The following is an 18939-nucleotide window of genomic DNA, read 5'->3' as shown; positions in this document are numbered from 1 at the left end:
AGGACCGGGTCCCAACTCCAGACCACCTAGGCCCGTGGTAAGCTACATATATACCAATCAGCTCAACAAAGGGGATGCCACACCCTTAAATTGCACAGAATGCAAACAAGACAAAAAACCAAGCAATGTGAACTGAGGTCTAAGATGGTAGACATGCAAGAAATAGGAGCATGTTCACACTAGCAAAAAGAAGCAAAACCTACAAAAGACAAAAATATATCTCATACCCTACCATCATTATATATAAATGTAAAGCAAAGTTGCATAATAAATATAGGGTACTTAGTGAACTATTTTTGATCAAAAAAAGTATACAAGCCGTCCCGCCAGCGACAAGGTGACCCTAAATTGGGACGGTACCTATACTGTCTATATTAAAAACCTTACTGTATATCAAAGTTGAAGTAATGCATATAAAAGGGTAGACAAATAGGACCGGGTCCCAACTCCAGACCACCTAGGCCCGTGGTAAGCTACATATATACCAATCAGCTCAACAAAGGGGATGCTACACCCTTAAATTGCACAGAATGCAAACAAGACAAAAAACCAAGCAATGTGAACTGAGGTCTAAGATGGTAGACATGCAAGAAATAGGAGCATGTTCACACTAGCAAAAAGAAGCAAAACCTACAAAAGACAAAAATATATCTCATACCCTACCATCATTATATATAAATGTAAAGCAAAGTTGCATAATAAATATAGGGTACTTAGTGAACTATTACACAGTTCTGACATGGCAATCTAAAGTAATGGAGATGACTCGCCTCACTTTGTATTGCACTCTTAGATATTTTGATGGTGACAAAATACAGTAGAGGCCTATCGGTATGAATGATGAAGTATGAACTGCTAATGAGGAGTAATCATATTGCCTGGTCAGCATGGTGGTTCTGTGGATTGGTTTCTATGAAACTGTTATGTAGGCACCCAGAATCAATTCCATTGTTGGTCCCTTAGCACCTCACTGTGACATTGCATAATAGCACATCCATAAACTGCTAGGGTGCCCTAGAGAGCCCTGTTTGCCTCCAATATCAATCAACAGGACATTTCTTGCCAGGGCATCAAGAAAAAAAGTCACAAGCATGGAGTGGTAAGAAATAATCATTTTTATGTAATGTAGGATCTGATTTGGAGAGTGTCATGAGGGGCCCCTCCCATCGGCAGCTTAGCATAAATCTATCAAATAGATACAGTTTTGTTCACCATTTGTTTTTTTTTATTTTAAGCCATGTATAACATTTTTTGTACTAATAACTGATGGGATGACAAGTCCCTTTCTTGCTCATTTACCTGCAGATGGTCTGCATGCATAGGGCTTGTTAGTGCTTGCACTGTGTAGTGCTGCTCCTGAGAGGACATATTTTGGGTGTGTGGAATGTACTTAATGGACCTTTGGGAGTTTAGAACATAGCTAAGGCATAAATGCCAACATTTCTTGAGTGACAATCGTTACATCTCACCCTAAAATGTTCCTTTTCTTCCTCTGAAACGCCCATGTAAAAACCCCCAAGACCTTTAAAAACTTGAATGTATTATGGGCGTATCCAAGCAAAGCTGATTATTGCTTAATACAGTTTTTATAGACTTCTAATTAGATTTCATACAGAGAAGTGATTTATACACTTGTACAGCAAGATCTGTGAGCGAGTACTAGTAGTAAGATTGAGTAGACGTAGCACAGAGAGGGGATGGCGGAGTTTTTCCCCTTTTTGTTTTCCAATGTATTTTTATTGGGGGTTACATTCATTGTTTGCCTTTTCATCTTGGACTTTGTGAAGAGCAGGAAGAATGGATCACACTTTCCTCCGGGTCCCAGAGGTCTTCCATTTCTTGGTAACATTCTGCAAGTAGACAACAGAAATCCTACAGTAACATTTAATCAGGTACAGTATGTGCATAGTACTGTAAGTGCTATTACTGGACAGACACGTGTATCCTACAGACTTCTGTACATGCAAAAAAGATACAATGGTAAAAAAGACTACAATACAAATTAGTTTAATCTATGCTTGTCAAATCACATTGTATGTGTTATCAATGAACTTTTAATGAAGTTAATGAAGTTAATGTTTTTTTTTTCTGCAATGTGGGAGTTTGGATACGCTGAAATACGATCTGAGGAGCCTGGAGTGCCTGTACTTAGCATTTTACTTACTCATGTGTTGATCCTGGAACCCTATTTGGATGTTTATTGGGGAAAAAAACAGGATCAGTTGTGTGAGATCATATTCACTCTATGCATCCTATATCTATAGAACCTAAAAAGTTGAGCCTCCATCGGGTTTTTCTAAGATGTTGAAATAATGTGTTGAATGTCTATCATGAAAAATTGCAGTCTTCAGTAAAATTCTATGTGGACACATCTGTCCTGAAATAGTTAATTGCAGACTGCCCTGTCCAACAATTCCTAGTGTCCTCCATGGTGACCAGGTCTGTCAGCCTGATTTTTTCTTACAAAAATGAAAGGCAGTTTAAGCGCAGGGACTAACGATCACTAAAATGCTTGGGTGCTCGTTGCTCGTGTCGAGCAAATTGAAATGCTCGAGTGCTTGGTTCAAGTAACCAGCCCAATGTAAGTCTATGGGAAACTCGAGCATTTTTCCTGGCCCCCCCCCCCCTCCCAGCGGTCTGCAGAGGGCCTAAAAATTGCCCAAATCAACGGGAACATTTCTCAAATAACATGGGAACAGCATGGGGAAGAACCCTGGAAGTATCTCAGACTTTTCGCAACTTTTACGGACTCACAATAAAACATACAAAAACAAAACCAAAATGGATTTTCCTGTGAAAAATGTTAAGGAACACTCATTCCAGAGTAATGACCTGGCAAAATAAATAACCAAAAACAAAAATGCTTCTCCACACCATGGGCTATGTTCACACGTAGCGTTTTTGATGACTTTTTGCACTTTTGCATTGCTTTCAACAGTGAAAAATACATTCACCAGTAAATGTCATTTAACATTTTACAACGTTATCTGGCCATGTGGTGTGTGAAACATGCTCAGACACATCCTGTTTCATTTATGAAGGAGGGACTCTGAAAGTCGCAAACACTATTTTTATAGGGCCATTAGACGGCCCTTACTATTCTTAAAGGGCCAGCAGTCGGCCCTCACTATTTTTAGAGGGCTATCAGCTGGCTGTGCTTTGTTGTTCCCATTATTAACGCGTGGGTCTCCTATACTGTTATTGCGTATGCAGTGACTGCAAGGGCTGCCAAAAATTTGGACGCACCCCAATACCTCTTTGAAGGGACATAGAGGAGGGCCTCAGTAAAAAAAATGTTCCCATTAAAAAGGAGTGGGTCTCCTATAGTAGTAATGCCCATGCAGTGACTGCAACAGCTGCCAAAATTTGGGAAAAACCCTACTAACAATTTAAAGACACAGTAACGACATGTTCCTATTAGAAAAGAGAGGGTCTGCAATACAGTTATATGGTTTGCAGTTAGTCTAATGGCTGCCAAAATTTAGGAAAAAGCCTACTAATAATTTAAAGACAAAAAGAGCTGGGCGACAGTAACGACATGTTCCCATTAGAAAGGAGAGGGTCTACTATACAGTTATAGGGTTTGCAGTTAGTCCAATGGCTGCCAAAATTTAGGAAAAAGCTTACTAACAATTTAAAGACACACAGCGCTGGGCCACCGTGACGACATGTTCCCATTTGACAGGAGAGGTTCTGCTATACAGTTTTAGTGTATGCAGTGAGTCCAACAGCTGCCAAAATTTTGGAGGAACTCCAATGTCCCTTTCACGAGATGTAGAAGTCCGAGGGCCTCCTGAAAACAATGTTCCCATTATTAGGAAGTGGGTCTCCCATACTGTTTGTCTATGCAGTGAATGCAACGGCTTCTAAAAATTTGGAGGAACTCCAATGTCCCTTGCAAGAGACGTAGAGGTTTGAAGGCCTCCTGAAAACAATGTTCCCGTTATTAGGAAGTGGGTCTCCCATACTGTTTGCCTATGATGTGAATGCAATGGCTGCCAAAAATTTGGAGGCACTCCAATGTCCCTTCTAAGAGACATCTATATGGTAGATATGGTAGTGGAGGATGAGGATGAGGAGAAGGAGGAGGACAGAGCAAATAGACAAAATCAGGAAGCGTATACCAATGTCTGGGTGTGAAGACAGAGGTTCATGGGAATAGAGTTAGACCTTCCAAAAAAAAGACATTGCATTTGAGTTTATGTTACTCTGCTATCATTCGGTGGTGTTGAGAAGTCTGGCCCAATCCAGCTCTTGTTCATTTTTATAAGAGTCAGCCTGTCAGCATTTTCAGTTGACAGGCGGATGCGCCTATCGGTTATAATTCCACCAGTGGCACTAAAAACTCACTCTGACAAAACGCTAGCGGTAGGGCAGGCCAGGACCTGCAAGTCGTAGAAAGCCAGTTCATGCCACGTGTCCAGCTGGGATACCTAATAATTATAAGTCACAGAGGAATCACGGAGGACGTTGGTACGGTCAGTAAGGTACTCCCTCACCATCTTCTGAAACTTTTCCCTCCTTGAGAGAGTACCCTGCGCCTCAGGGCCTGTGCGATGGGACGGGTTGAGAAACCTGTCCCAAAACTTTGACAGTGTTCCCATTCCTCTGCTGGATTTCATTTGTGTCTCTCTGGCATGTACTCTTTGGTTGTCCAAAGAACTGTGACCTCTGCCGCCAGCGATTTCAGATGGGATTTTTTTAAATAATTCCACAACAAGGGTCTTCTCGTACTGCCCCATTTCATTAGCCGTGTCCTGCGCGGGAATAAGAGACAGAAAGTTCTCCTTGTAGCATGGATCTAGAAGTGTCATTAACCAGTAATGACTGTTACCCAAAATTTGGAAATTTTGCTCTCCTCCTCTTCCTCCTCCTCCATATCCTCAGCCATGTGTGCCAGACTGCCAAAAGGCAAGACTTCCATGTCCTCACCAAGAGGACGATTGACCATGCTCTCCTGCTCCTCCTTCTCCTCCCTGTCCTAAGGCCATTCACACTGAACAGACGGTATGGCAGTTGTGCAGGTAGTACTGTCTGTAGCGCAGGAAACTAGCTCCTGTTCTTCCTCCTCCTCCTCATTGTCACCCAATCCATGTTGGGATGAAATGAGGCTGGGCTATGTGGAATCACCCTGTATGGTTCCTTGTTCCTTGCTCCATTTCATTGTGCTCCGCCTGCACTGCATCCTCTTTAATTGTGAGCAAAGAGCGTTTTAGAAGACAGAGAAGTGGGATGGTGATGCTAATTATGACGTCATCGCCGCTCACCATCTTGGTGGAGTCCTCAACGTTTTTGAGGATGGTACAGATATCTGATATCCATGTCCACTCCTGAGGTCTTATGTGTGGAGTCTGACCTGAATACCAACTACCCTGTTGATGCTGGTAGTCAACAACTAGCCTCTTCTGCTCACAAATCCTTCCCAACATCTGCAATGTAGACTTCCAACGCGTGGGGACACTGCACACCAGATTCGGGTAAGTTTTGAGAAACAACTGAACCACGATGTTGAGCTCATCGGCCAAGCATGGTACATGTGTGAGCTCACCTCGCTTCAGAGCCACCACCAGATTTCAGTCATTGTCACACACAACCATGCCTGGCTGTAGGGTCAGCGGAGTCAGCCACAGATCTGCCTGCTCTTTAAGAGCTGTCCACATCTCTTCAGCGTTGTGCGGTTTGTTACCTAAGGATATTAGCTTCAGCACTGCCTGTTGCTGCTTGGCTGAGGCAGTGCTGTAGTGCTTCCAGCTTGTGACTGATGTGATCATTTTGGAGATGGAGGCTGAAAAGGAGGAGGAGGTGCAGGAGCTGTACAATGTGGGGGCAACACTGATTGACTCAGGGTCTGCAATTCTCGGTGTCGGATGGACGTGTTCCGTCCCAAAGTCCATCTGGGTCCCGGCTTCCACTATATTAACCCAGTGTGCTGTCAGCAAGATGTATCATTCCTGTCCACTTGTCCGTGGTTAGGTGGACTTTCCCAGTAACTTTGTTGTTGAGGGCACAGATAATGTTTTGGGATACGTGCTTGTGTAATGCGGAGATGGCAAACCAGGAGAAATAGTGGCGGCTGGGACAGAGTATCAGGTTGTGGAAAGTTTCCGTCTCCACGAGCCTAAAAGGCAACATTTCGAGTGCAAGCATTCGCGAAATGTGTGACTTTAGTAGTGTGGCCTGTGGGGCATTGGCTGCGTATTTGCACTTGCGTTCCAAGGACTGGGGTATGGACAACTGAACGTTGCGCTGGGACAAGGACGTGGACGTGCTTACTGATGGTGCTAGTTGAGAATGTGCATGACAGGTGCAAGGCAGGAGGCATCTTTGCATGCACCATGGACAGGGGATTGGCTTGCACTCACAACAGTGGAAGAAGCAGTGGTGTCACCTGAAGACAGTTTCTGGACCCTGGGGTTCGGCCCACTTAGTCAGGAGCTTTGCTGCCATGCGCCTGATCATGCTGGTGGTGGTCAGGCAGGTAGTTTTACTACCCCTGCTGATGCTGGCCTGGCAGGTGGTGCAAATGGTCTTTTTGGGGTTGTCTGCAGAGTCTTTAAAAAACAACCAGACTCAGGAAGACCTAACAGTTGTAATGGCAACTTCGGTCGCATTGACGTTACGGGCAACGCTTTCCCGCCTTGTGTCTGCAGCCACCACACTGCTTCTTCCTGCCTTTTGTGGTGCTACGCCTCCCTCCCCGTGTGCTGCTGTCCTCTCTCTGTATGTCCCCCTGCCAGGTTGGGTCAGTTACTATATCATCCACCACTTCATCTTTCACTTCTGCACCCTGGTCCTCCTCCTGACTTTCTGGCAATTGTGTCTCATTATCATCATCCATCTCGTGTGACAGTAATTGCACTTTCCCACCATTTCCTTTATGTGACCGTGGCTCGTCAAATATTTGGGCACTGCTACACGTGTTCTCCTCTTGACTTGCTTGAAGCTGACCTGGCAAAAGGCCTGAATCTACAAATGGAAAAGTGAACAGCTCTTCTGAGTGTCCAAGTGTGGGATCAGTTGTCTCTGTGCACTCAGCATGGTGTGAGGAAGGAGGATCAGGGTGAGGAATATGCAGTCCAGACTCACGGCTACTGATACTTGACCATGTGGAAGACAGGGTGGTGGTGGTGGTGGCAAAGTGACTGGAAGCATTATCTGATATCCAACCAACAACCTTTTGACACTGCTCTGGGTTCAATAGTGATGTGCTGGGCGTCCCATAGTAAATGAACATGAAAGTCAAGCGACAAGATGTGGGTGTTTAAGTTAACCATGTACAGTTTTGCACTAGTGCTGTGTTTGTTAACTTCCAAGTTTCAAATTCAAGACCATCTTTCCCTAAGTGCAGACTTTCAAACCAGTAAAAATCCAATGTAAAAAGTTAGAGATGAGCTAAGAAGTAGATCCAGAACTAAAATGTAGAAATAATATCAGTATTTTATATGGATATAAACCAAATGGATATATAGGTAAAGGTTGCAGAAAACGGTGTTTCCTACCTTTTTATATGATGATTCTTTTATTCGCTCCAAATGAACTGTCCTGCAGAGCGTTGCACTTTGCTCAATAGAGATCCTGGCAAATGTCCTGCAGAGCATTGCTCTATGCTCAATAAAAATACTGGGAAATGTCCTGCAGAGCATTGCACTATGCTCTTGCACTATGTTCAATCGAAATCCTGGTAAATGTCCTGCAGAGTGCTGCACTGGGCCCAATAGAGACCCTGGCAAGTGTTCTGCACAGTGTTGTACTTTGCTCGAGAGAGATCCCAGCAAATGTTCTGCAGAGCATTGCACTATGCTTAATAGAGATCCTGACAAAATGCCAAGAAAAGTCAGTCCCGTTGTGCTGGGTGTATGTGTCCACAATCCACATGAGAGAGAAGGAGCTGAGCGATATGGATGTAGTGACGGCCGGTCACCGTATATCGCGCAGTCATTCCAACAGGCTGCCGTCTTTGCAGGTAAGTAACATCACTCAGGCAATGTGGACTCTACTAGAGATGAGCGGTGTGCGACTCGAACTGTTCGCCAATCTCAAATTCGAGCTGTTTTGGGCGGTGTTCGAGCCGTTCGGTGAACACGAACGATTTGAAAAAAATTTGGCTGTTAGAGATTATGTTCGATAACTGTTCGTGCACTAAAATCATAACTGGATTTTTTCTCAGTAATGCTGAAAATGAATGTTAATACGCAATTTGAGTGTTCAGCGGGGCGGGGGAAGGGGCAGGTGATGGATCTCTGCAGGAATAATGAAGATCTCCATTTTTTTTTCTCTTTCCCGCATTTACAGTGGGGAGGTGCAGTCTGTCAGCCTATCAGCAGCGCACACATGGAGCGAAGTGCTTTTTTTCACACAAGCAAGGGCATGTGTCATTGGCATTGTATGTCACATGTCCTTGCCCTATAAGACCCAGCCATTTCCCCCATCGTCACCATTTTCTCACTGCTGCAGCTGCGTGTTAGACGGCACCGCTGTTGCTGTGTGCGCTATACTTTGTTAATTTCAAGCCAATTTTCGCACAAATCTACAGATAGCTTGGGAGTAGGGAAGAGTTGTGATTGCAGTCCTTTGAAGGACTAGGTTACATCATTTCCTACGACTTTTATCAGTCAGGTCTATGCTCTTAAATAGATAGTGTGGGAGTAAAGACTAATTGTAATTGCAGTCCTTTTCAGGGCTAGCTTACATCAGTTCCTATCAGTTTTTGCCAGGCAGGTCTGTGCCAGTGCTGTGCAAGTTTTTTTCACAGCATTTGGCTAAATCTAGCAAAGCAAATCCTTTTTGGCCTATTGCAGAGTGTGTTAGTCAGTGGAATAGCCTATCTTTGTTGCAAGCTACACCACCTGTGTATAGAATACAAATTTTTTTACTGCACCTAGTGAAGTAAAACCTTTTGGGCATAGCATCATTCTATTAGTCCATCTTTACTAACCTCCACCAGGTTGCAAATTCAATAAAAAAAATTTCTGCATCTAGCTCTGAAAAAATATTTAGGCTTCTAGTAGTGTGTGGGACTGGTTCTATTAGTCCATCTATACTGACCTCCATCAGGTTGCAAATTCAATATAATTTTTTTCTGCATCTACCTCTGAAAAAACATTTAGGCTTCTAGCAGTGTGTGGGACTTGTTCTATTAGGCCATCTATACTGACCTCCATCAGGTTGCAAATTCAATATAATTTTTTTCTGCATCTAGCTCTGAAAAATTATATAGGCATCTAGCAGTGTGTGGGACTTGTTCTATTAGCCCATCTATACTGACCTCCATCAGGTTGCAAATTCAATATAATTTTTTTCTGTATCTAGCTCTGCAAAAATATTTAGGCTTCTAGCAGTGTGTCGGACTTGTTCTATTAGTCCATCTATACTGACCTCCATCAGGTTGCAAATTCAATATAATTTTTTTCTGCATCTAGCTCTGAAAAAATATTTCAGCTTGTAGCAGTGTGAGGGACTTGTTCTATTAGTCCATCTATACTAACCTCCATCAGGTTGCAAATTGAATATAATTTTTATCTGCATCTAACCCCGCCAATACTTTTGGCCTAATACCACAGTTTGGCCACTCAGCTCTGCTCGGTTCCCATCCATTGTTTTTTGTGCAAACAACTCCAGAGTTATGAATTAGTTAACCACTAAAATGAGTGGAAAAAGGCCTGCTGCTGGTGGAAAGGGGAATAGGCGTGTTGGGAAGGGGAAAAAAGGTTGTGTCCGTGGGGTAGGTGTTAAAGCAACAGTTACATCTGCAGAAGAAAGAATATCTTCCAGCCAAACTAAAATGTCTACTTCTTTTAGCGGACAATGTGATAAGATCCCTTTCTTACGGCCACGCCAATCGCTACAAATTCCAGATGAGGCACAAAAACAGCAGGTGCTTCAACGGATATCAAGTGCTCCTTTAAGTGGGCTCTCCTCCACCTCAACTTCAACATCACAAATACTCCAGTCCTCAGAGGTGTCACCCCAATCGCACTTGCTTCCTCACAGCTCCCAAGTCTCCAGCTGCCTGTCTGAGTATGGGGTAGAACAGATGGTTGAGTCTGCAGAGCTGTTTACTCATACTATAGCCTGGGAATCAGAGGTCGGCTCCAGAGTTTCTGTGAATCCAAATGAGGAAATGATCTGTACTGATGCCCAGAATCTTTATGAGTCGGATCCAGGACCAGACGCAGAAGGTTCTGACCATAATGTAGACCCTCATTCCCAAACTGTAACTCCTGTTGGTAGAGACAATGAGGAAGATGATGATGAGACTCAAATACCTGATTGGAGCGACAACTTTAGTTTTTTGTCAGGGCAGGAACAGGTTGGCTCTGAGGACGACGGGTGTGATAACACACAGGGTGATGATGATGAGGTTGGAGATCCCACTTACTGTCAACCCACAGTCAGCCAAGAGATGAGGTCAGCAGAGGAGGTGGAGGAGGATGCTAGTGACGACGAGGTCAGCTTGCTCCTTCCTGGACAGAGACGTAGTACTGGAAGCACGTCAACAACTGCATCCTCAAACACAACTCTGCCTCTGACCACGAGTCGTGGTGGCTCATCAGGTCGCATGGGTGCTAAGCCTTGCATAGCCTGGGCATTTTTTCAGATCGATAAAGATGACCCAACTCGTGTTATCTGTAACATTTGTAAGCAAAAGCTAAGTAGAGGCCAAAAAATACAAAGTTTGAGTACTTCATGCATGAACCGGCACATGGACATGAAGCATAAGTTGCAGTGGGAAGCTCACTGTGCTACAATGCGGCCTAGCCGGCCGGGCCAACCACCGTCTGCCACATCTTGTGCATCCGTGGCCTCTTCAACCTCTGTGACTAGGGGGACAGCAGTCACACCTGTTTTGGGACGCAGACTTGCCACCTCTTTACCCGCAACAGCCAGCGTGATTGGCAGGTCATCATTTTCTTTGGAGGTGGTAACACCAGCTGGTGTTGAGCGCTGTCCGACATCGATAGCACCACCTTTGGATCAAGGCAACCTAACATGTCCGCCTACATATTCCTCCCAAACCGGCAGTTTGCCGGGGACATCCTTCTCAACCCCGTCTAAGCACAACAGCCAGCCCTCGGTCCCTCATATGTGGACAAGTAAAAGACCATTTCCTCCTAGCCATGAGAAAGCTAAGAGATTGAATTTCACCATCTGCAAGCTCTTGGCTACAGAAATGCTTCCTTTCCGCCTGCTGGACACAGAGGATTTTCGAGACCTTATGTCCGTCGCAGTGCCCCAGTACCAGATGCCCAGTCGGCACTACTTCTCAAATAAAGGTGTGCCTGCGCTCCACCAGCATGTCGCACACAACATCACCGCTTCTTTGAGAAACTCTGTGTGTGACAGGGGGCATTTCACCACAGACACTTGGACGAATAGGCATGGACAGGGGCGTTACATGTTGCTGACTGGGCACTGGGTAACTATGGTGACAGCAGGACATGGGGCTGCTGTCCAAGTCTTGCCGTCCCCACGAGTTGTGCGTCAATCCTCTTTATCTCAAAGTTCCTCCACTGCTTCTGCCTCCTCAATCTCCTCTCGGTCCTCCATCTGCACCCAAAGCCTGTCTGGTCATGCCACAAGCTTTCTAACTGCGCAGAAGGGATCCTGCACACCTCCTTACTATGCTGGCAGCAGGGCTCAACGTCATCAGGCGGTTTTTACTTTGAAATGTCTGGGAAATGTGAGTCACACAGCTGAGGAGTTGTGGTCAGCTCTGGAGAACCAGTTTCATGAATGGTTGTCTCCACTGGACCTGCAACCAGGGAAGGCCGTGTGCGACGATGCTGCAAACCTGGGTGCGGCCCTTCGCCGGTCAATGTCACACAAGTGCCTTGTATGGCTCATGTGTTGAACCTTGTTGTCCAGCAATTGTTAGCCCACTATCCCGGACTAGATGGCCTTCTGCAGAGGGCACGGTCGCTGTGTGCTCACTACCTCCGTTCGCATCCCGCAGCTCAGCGATTTACATCTCTACAGAAGTCTTTGAGACTGCCACTTCACCGGCTAAAATGCTATGTGCCTACCCGGTGGAATTCAACTCTGCACATGTTGCAGCGACTGTGGCAGCACCGACAAGCCCTGGTGCAATTTGTTCTGACGTTTAGCCTGGGCCAACGAGATCCAGAGGTGGGGCAAATCACGCTGGAGGAGTGGTCTCAGATCAGGGACCTATGCACCCTTCTGCACAGTTTTGAAATGGCGACGAAGATGTTTAGTACTGACGATGACATTATCAGCATGACCATTCCAGTGATTTACATGCTGGAGCACATGTTAAACAGAATTCGGAGTCAGGTGGTTGCACAAGAGGAGGTGGAGGAAGTAGAGGAGAAAAAGTTGTATGCGGAAGGGCTAACATCTGCAAGGTCGAGACGGTTGGCAGCACCAAGGCAGCAGGCATGTGAGGGTGGGGGAGATGGTTTTACCAGGGCACATGGTAGCAGCCAAACTAGTGAGGATGGTGCAGGAGCCCAGGAAGAAGTGTGGGCAAACTGATGGAAGACTCATCAGATGAGGGAGACCTTGATCACATTTCTGTTGTGCGAGGTCGGGGGGAGAGGACAGAGGAAGGAAGCATGATTGTTACCTCGCCACCAACACAACAGGGACTTGGTGCTCCTGGATGCGCAAGACACATGAGTGCCTTCTTGCTGCACTACCTGCAACATGACCCTCGAATTGTGAGAATTAGAAATAATCCTGACTACTGGGTTGCCACACTGTTAGATCCCCGGTACAAAAGTAAATTTGCAGAAATTATTCCTGCCATAGAAAGGGATGCACGCATGCAGGAGTATCAGCAGAGACTGTTGCAGAATCTTACATGTGCTTTTCCACAAAATACCAGTGGTGCACGTAGTGAATCTTACAGTTCTAACTTGCCAACCGTGGTCTGTATGGAGTTGTTCAATAAAGGGCCCAAAATTAAGATAACATAGACGGGAGAGGTCTCTATGAAAAGGAATTCCTAAGTATTTGATACCCTGTGAGGGCCAGGCAAAGGGAAAGTTGGACTGGATGGAATCCTGCATGGATTTGGGGAGGGAGACATCGAGGGCCTCAGACTTCGCTGCATTGATTTTAAAATTTGACCATGTAACAAAGTGATCTATTTCAGCCATAACAGCAGGGATGGATATGTGTGATTAAGTGATATATACTAGGACATCATCAGCAAATGCAGAGCACTTGTACTCGGTGCCTCCCACCTCAATCCACCTAATATTGGGGTTATGGCGAATTGATGAGAGCAGGTGCTCCGTCACTAGGATGTATAAGAGAGGGGACCGAGGACATCCCTGCCTTGTCCCATTGGTGATTATGAAAGGTGATGAAAATGTTCCATTTATCTTCAGCCTAGGTGACGTATTGCGATACAGGGCCGTGATTTTGCCTATAAAAGGGTCCCCTAGACCCCTACCCCAAGTTTTTTAAGGGAATAATACATGGCGTGCTAGGAGACTCCATGGAGTGTTTTCTCAGCATCCAACGAGAGTATCTAATTACTAATTTTTAACTGCATCTAACCCAGGAAATACTTTGTGCCTAGTAGCAGTGTCTGCTAGTCAGCGGATTATCCCAGCTGTTAAGCAAGCTACACCACCTGTAGTTTGGACGCTTAATTTTTTCAAAGGAAATGGTTCGGGACCCCAGGACACTCAGTGAAGAGCATCGGGGAGGCACCCCAAGGCATAGGGACTGGGACTGGCGGTAGGACGCCTTGCGGTGGACCGCCGAGCTCGATCCATATAAAAGCTTTTTAACTGCAGCAGCTTTAGTGGACGCTACTGGAGCTGGAATTACGCTGCTGCTGGCATGAGACTTGCCCTCCAATAGATCCTTGTAAAAGGATTTAAAGTGTATTCATTCAAATTAGAGAGACAATTTAAATTAAAAAGCTTAGACCTGCCTCCACCACAGGGGGGCTCGCTCGACCCACCAGCAGACAGGCACCAGTATTGGGAGAGGGGGGCTGGCCGTCAGGGTCCACCGCAGCTCTGGCACAAACCCGGCGACATGGAGGTCACACGGGCAGGAACGGACTGGCCGTGTCGGCTTCGCACTTTTTTGGTTTTAGAAGGGTATGACATGCCTATATCTGTGTCTCCCCCTCCTTTTACTCCTCCACCTCTTTTCTTTTCGCATGACTATATGTACTTGTCACTTTTCCATGTGTTAGTTGTGTCTTCTGAGCAGTTTGTCAGCTTTTGGACACCTTTGAAGGTGTTTTCTATGTGTTTCTATGTGTTTTTGTTTGCCTGCCATTGGTTTTAACGGTGTTCGAAGGTGTTCGACGAACAGTTCGGTAAACAGTTAGGTGAACATACGGGTGTTCGACGAACCGAACCGAACCGAACTCGAACACTACAGGGGTGGCTCAACACTAGTGGCAACTGCACCCTGAAAGAAAGTATAGAAGCCTCCGGTTTCCAGTTGAACTTTGTAATTCTCACTGATTAGGGGCCGGTCCCCTCTGCGGCTTGATCCCTCCACCGCCTAGCAGATTCAGGCGTATGGGTAGCTTCCAGCACTGCCCATACCCCTGGGGTCCCTTCTTCTCTCCTGCTCCTCTCCTCCTCAGTCTGACCTGGGCCTCTCTGACTAGGCCCTCCTTCTCCTAAGCAGAGCTCATACAGAGCTCCTACTCCTCTCACTGTCCTCCACTGACTGAACTGTCCTTTCAAGATGGCTTCTCTATTTATATCACTTCTTCCAATGCTCCCCTGATTTACTTCCTCCACCCACACCCACTACATGGTTCCCAATCTCTTGGTTCCCCCCACTCCAGCCAGGGACAGGGCTCAGCAAGGAAGCGACGCATCTTGCCCCTCCTGCAGGTCTGGAGTAGTGTAGTGTTGGATGCAGGTGTTAGGGTCCCGGGCAGCACTCTATACTTACCTGAGAGTGAGATACCACACCTCTGGGTGAGATGCAGTGCCTCTGTGGTGATTGAACCCTCAGGGGCGCCACACTCATCCTTCTCCTCATCCTTCACCACCATATCTACCATATCACCATATCTGTCTCTTGCAAGGGACATTGGAGTGCCTCCAAATTTTTGGCAGCAGTTGCATTCACTGCATAGGCACTCAGTTAGGGAGACCCACTTCCTAATAATGGGAATATTGTTTTCAGGAGGCCTTCCAACCTCTACGTCTCTTGCAAGGGACATTGGAGTTCCTCCAAATTTTTTGGAACCTTTGCATTCACTGCATAGGCAAACAGTATGGGAGCCCCACTTCCTAATAATAGGAACATATTTTCTGGAGGCCCTCTGACCTCTACTTCTCTTGCAAGGGACATTGGAATTCCTTCAAATTTCTGGCATTTTTGGAACATGTCATTACTGTGGCCCAGCTCTATTTGTCTTTAAATTGTTATTCGGGTTTTTCCTAAATTTTGGTAGCCACTGAACTCACTGTATACCCTATAACTGTAGAACAGACCCGCTCCTTTCTAATGGGAACATGTCATTTCTAAGGCCCACCTCTGAGTGTCTTTAAATTGGTATTGGAGTTTTTCCTAAATTTTGGCAGCCGTTGGACTCATTGCACACCATATAACTGCATAGCAGACCCTCTCCTTTCTAATAGGAACATGTTGTACTCATTACTTTGGCCCAGCTGTATGTGTCTTTAAATTGTTAGTGCTTTTTTTCCTAAATTTTGGCAGCCATTGGACTTACTGCGTACCCTATAACAGTATAGCAGACTCTCTCCTTTCTAATGGGAACATGTCGTTACTGTGGCCCACCTCTAAGTGTCTTTAAATTGTAATTGGGTTTTTTCCTAAATTTTGGCAGCCACTGGATTCACTGCATATGCTAGATCTGTATTGCAGACCCGTTCCTTTCTAATGGGAACATGTCGTTACTGATGCCCACCTCTATGTATCTTTAAATTGGTATTGGGGTTTTTCCCAAATTTTGGCAGCTGTTGAACTCACTGCATACCCTATAACTGTATAGTAGACCAACTCCTTTCTAATGGGAACATATCATACTCGTTCATGTGGCCCAGCTTTACGTGTCTTTAAGTTGATATTGGGGTTTTTCCTAAATTTTGGCAGCCGTTGGACTCACTGCATACCCTATAACTGTATAGCAGAACTGCTCATTTCTAATGGGAACATGTTGTTACTGAGGCCCAGCTCTATGTGTCTTTAAATTGGTATTGGGGGTTTTTCCTAGATTTTGGCAGCGGTTGGACTCACTGCACTGCATACCCAAAAACTGTACAGCAGACCCACTCCTTTCTAATCGGAACATGTTGTTTTTTCTGCGCGGGTTTTTAATGCAGCCGGTGGAATTATAACCGATAGGCACATCCTCCTATCAACTGAAAATGCTGACAGGCTAACTCTCATAAAAATGAACGATAGCTGGATTGGGCCAAACTTCTCAACACCACCGCATGATAGCAGTGTAACAAACTCAAATCCAGTGTCTTTTTTTGGGAGGTCTATTCCCATGCACCTCTTCACACCTACACATGGGTATACACTTCCTGATTTTGTCTATTTGCTCTTGTCCTCCTTCTCCTCATCCTACATTACCATATCATTCACCAACATACTGTATTTGCCGGCGTATAAGAAGACTTTTTTGCCCTGAAAAACATGCCTTCAAGTGGGGGGGGTCGTCTTATGCGCAGGGTGCACTTCATTTGGGATGCGCCGGGTAGATGCCGGGGCCTTGAGCAGGTGGGGGGGCCCACTTGCGGTCAGGCACCCCCAGGGCTATGGGGGGAGGAGAGCGGTGTCAGCGCCCGCCCTTCTCCCCCGCATGCTCAGGGCCCCATCAGCCGGATACTTACCTCTCCCCGTGCCTTTGCAGATCCGCTGTCTTCCTGCTGTGTGCTCCCTGTGACGTCTTAGGTAGAGGGTGCGGTTACGTCTTTACACCGTGCCCTCCCCTGAGCCGTCACAGGCAGTGCAGAGCGGGAAGACGCCGGTGACGCTGGAGTCCAGATCAGAGCAGCGGCAGCAAGTGAGGAGGAGTGAAGTGAGTATTGGATTTTTTTTTTTTAATGTATGGAGGCATGGGGCATAATATTGGGGGTGACATCCTGCATGGGGTGTAATATGGGGGGTGACATCCTGCATGCGGCATTATATGGGAAGGGGTGAGTATATAACAAACTCTATATTTTGAGTGGAAATGTTGGGGGGTCGTCTTTTACGCCCAGTCGTCTTATATGCCGGCAAATACGGTATGTACCATATCACCTCGTCTATGTGTTTTGCAAGGGGCATTGGAGTTCCTCCAAATTTTAAGCACCTTTTGCATTCACTGCATAGGCAAAAACTATGGGAGACTCACTTCCTAATAATGGGAACATTGTTTTTAGGAGGCTCTCCGACCTCTACGTCTCTTCCAATGGGCATTGGAGTGCCTCCAAATTTTTGGCAGCTCTTGCATTCAATGAATAGGCAATTACTATGGGAGACCCACTTCCTTATAATGGGAACATTGTTTTTAGGAGGCTCTCCGACCTCTACGTCTCTTCCAAGGGGCATTTGAGTGCCTCAAAATTTTTGGCAGCTTTTGCATTCACTGCATAGGCAAACACTATGGGAGACCCACTTTCTAATAATGGGAACTTTGTTTTTAGGAGGCTCTCCGACCTCTACGTCTCTTGCAAGGGGCATTGAAGTTCCTCCAAATTTTTGGCAGCCGTTGCTTCACTGCATAGGCAAACACTATGGGAGACCCACTTCCTAATAATGGGAACATTGTTTTTAGGAGGCTCTCAGACCTCTACGACTCTTGAAAGGGGCATTAGAGTTAGTGTTGAGCCACCCCCGTAGTGTTCGAGTTCGGTTCGGTTCGTCGAACACCCGTGTGTTCGCCGAACTGTTCGTCGAACTGTTCATCGAACACCTTCGAACACCGTTAAAACCAATGGCAGGCAAACAAAAACACATAGAAACACATAGAAAACACCTTCAAAGGTGTCCAAAAGCTGACAAACTGCTCAGAAGACATAACTAACACATGGAAAAGTGACAAGTACATATAGTCATGCGAAAATAAAAGAGGTAGAGGAGTAAAAGGAGGGGGAGACACAGATATAGGCATGTCATGCCCGTCTAAAATCCAAAAAGTGAGAAGCCGACACGGCCAGTCCGCTCCTGCCCGTGCCACCTCCGTGTCGCCGGGTTTGTGCCAGAGCCGCAGTGAACCCTGATGGCCAGCCCCCCTCTCCCAATACTGGTGCCTGTCCGCTGGTGGGTCGAGCGAGCCCCCCTGTGGTGGAGGCAGCTCTAAGCTTTTTAATTTAAATTGTCTCTCTAATTTGAATGAATACACTTTAAATCCATTTACAAGGATCTATTGGAGGGCAAGTCTCATGCCAGCAGCCGCGTAATTCCAGCTCCAGTAGCGTCCACTAAAGCTGCTGCAGTTAAAAAGCTTTTATAAGGATCGAGCTCGGCTGTCCACCGCAAGGCATCCTACTGCCAGTCCCAGCCCCTATGCCTTGGGGTGCCTCCTGATGCTCTTCACTGAGTATCCCATGGTCCCGAAGCATTTCCTTTGAAAAAATTAAGTGTCTAAACTACAGGTGGTGTAGCTTGCTTAACAGCCGGGATAATCCACTGACTAGCAGACACTGCTACTAGGCACAAAGTATTTCCTGGGCTAGATGCAGTTAAAAATTTGTAATTAGATACTCTCGTTGGATGCTGAGAAAGCATTCCATAGAGTCTCCTGGCACGCCATATAAGATTCTCTTAAAAAGCTTGGGGTAGGGGTCTAGGGGACCCTTTTATAGCCAAAATCACGGCCCTGTATCACAATACGTCACCTAGGCTGAAGATAAATGGAACTGTAGCACCCTGAGGGCTCGGTTGCTACAGAGATATTGCACCTCACCCAGAGGTGTGATATCTCACTCTCAGGTAAGGATGGAGTGTGGATCAGGACCCGACACCTGCATG

At 46.0% G+C, this 18939-nt stretch overlaps 1 protein-coding gene across 3 annotated transcripts in view; it reads left to right on the top strand.

The window, feature by feature from the left end:
- Positions 1-1444: 1444 nt before the first annotated feature.
- The window catches only part of LOC141157213 (cytochrome P450 2D17-like), a 472560-nt gene continuing 455065 nt past the window's right edge, over positions 1445-18939 (top strand). The window contains exon 1 of one of the 3 annotated variants that reach the window (XM_073644206.1): positions 1445-1892. In XM_073644206.1, the coding sequence (XP_073500307.1) occupies positions 1698-1892 (195 nt within the window). In that variant the 5' untranslated portion in view covers positions 1445-1697. The remainder of the gene's footprint in view (positions 1893-18939) is intronic. The other 2 variants (XM_073644204.1, XM_073644205.1) reach the window with 2 other exon arrangements.

This window comes from Phyllobates terribilis, unplaced genomic scaffold (genome assembly GCF_046119375.1).
Source record: "Phyllobates terribilis strain yellow unplaced genomic scaffold, ASM4611937v1 Scaffold_8__6_contigs__length_399053987, whole genome shotgun sequence".
Lineage (NCBI taxonomy): Eukaryota > Metazoa > Chordata > Amphibia > Anura > Dendrobatidae > Phyllobates > Phyllobates terribilis.
The sequence above is the reverse complement of the archived record's forward strand: the minus strand, read 5'-3'. Positions and strand labels throughout refer to the sequence as shown.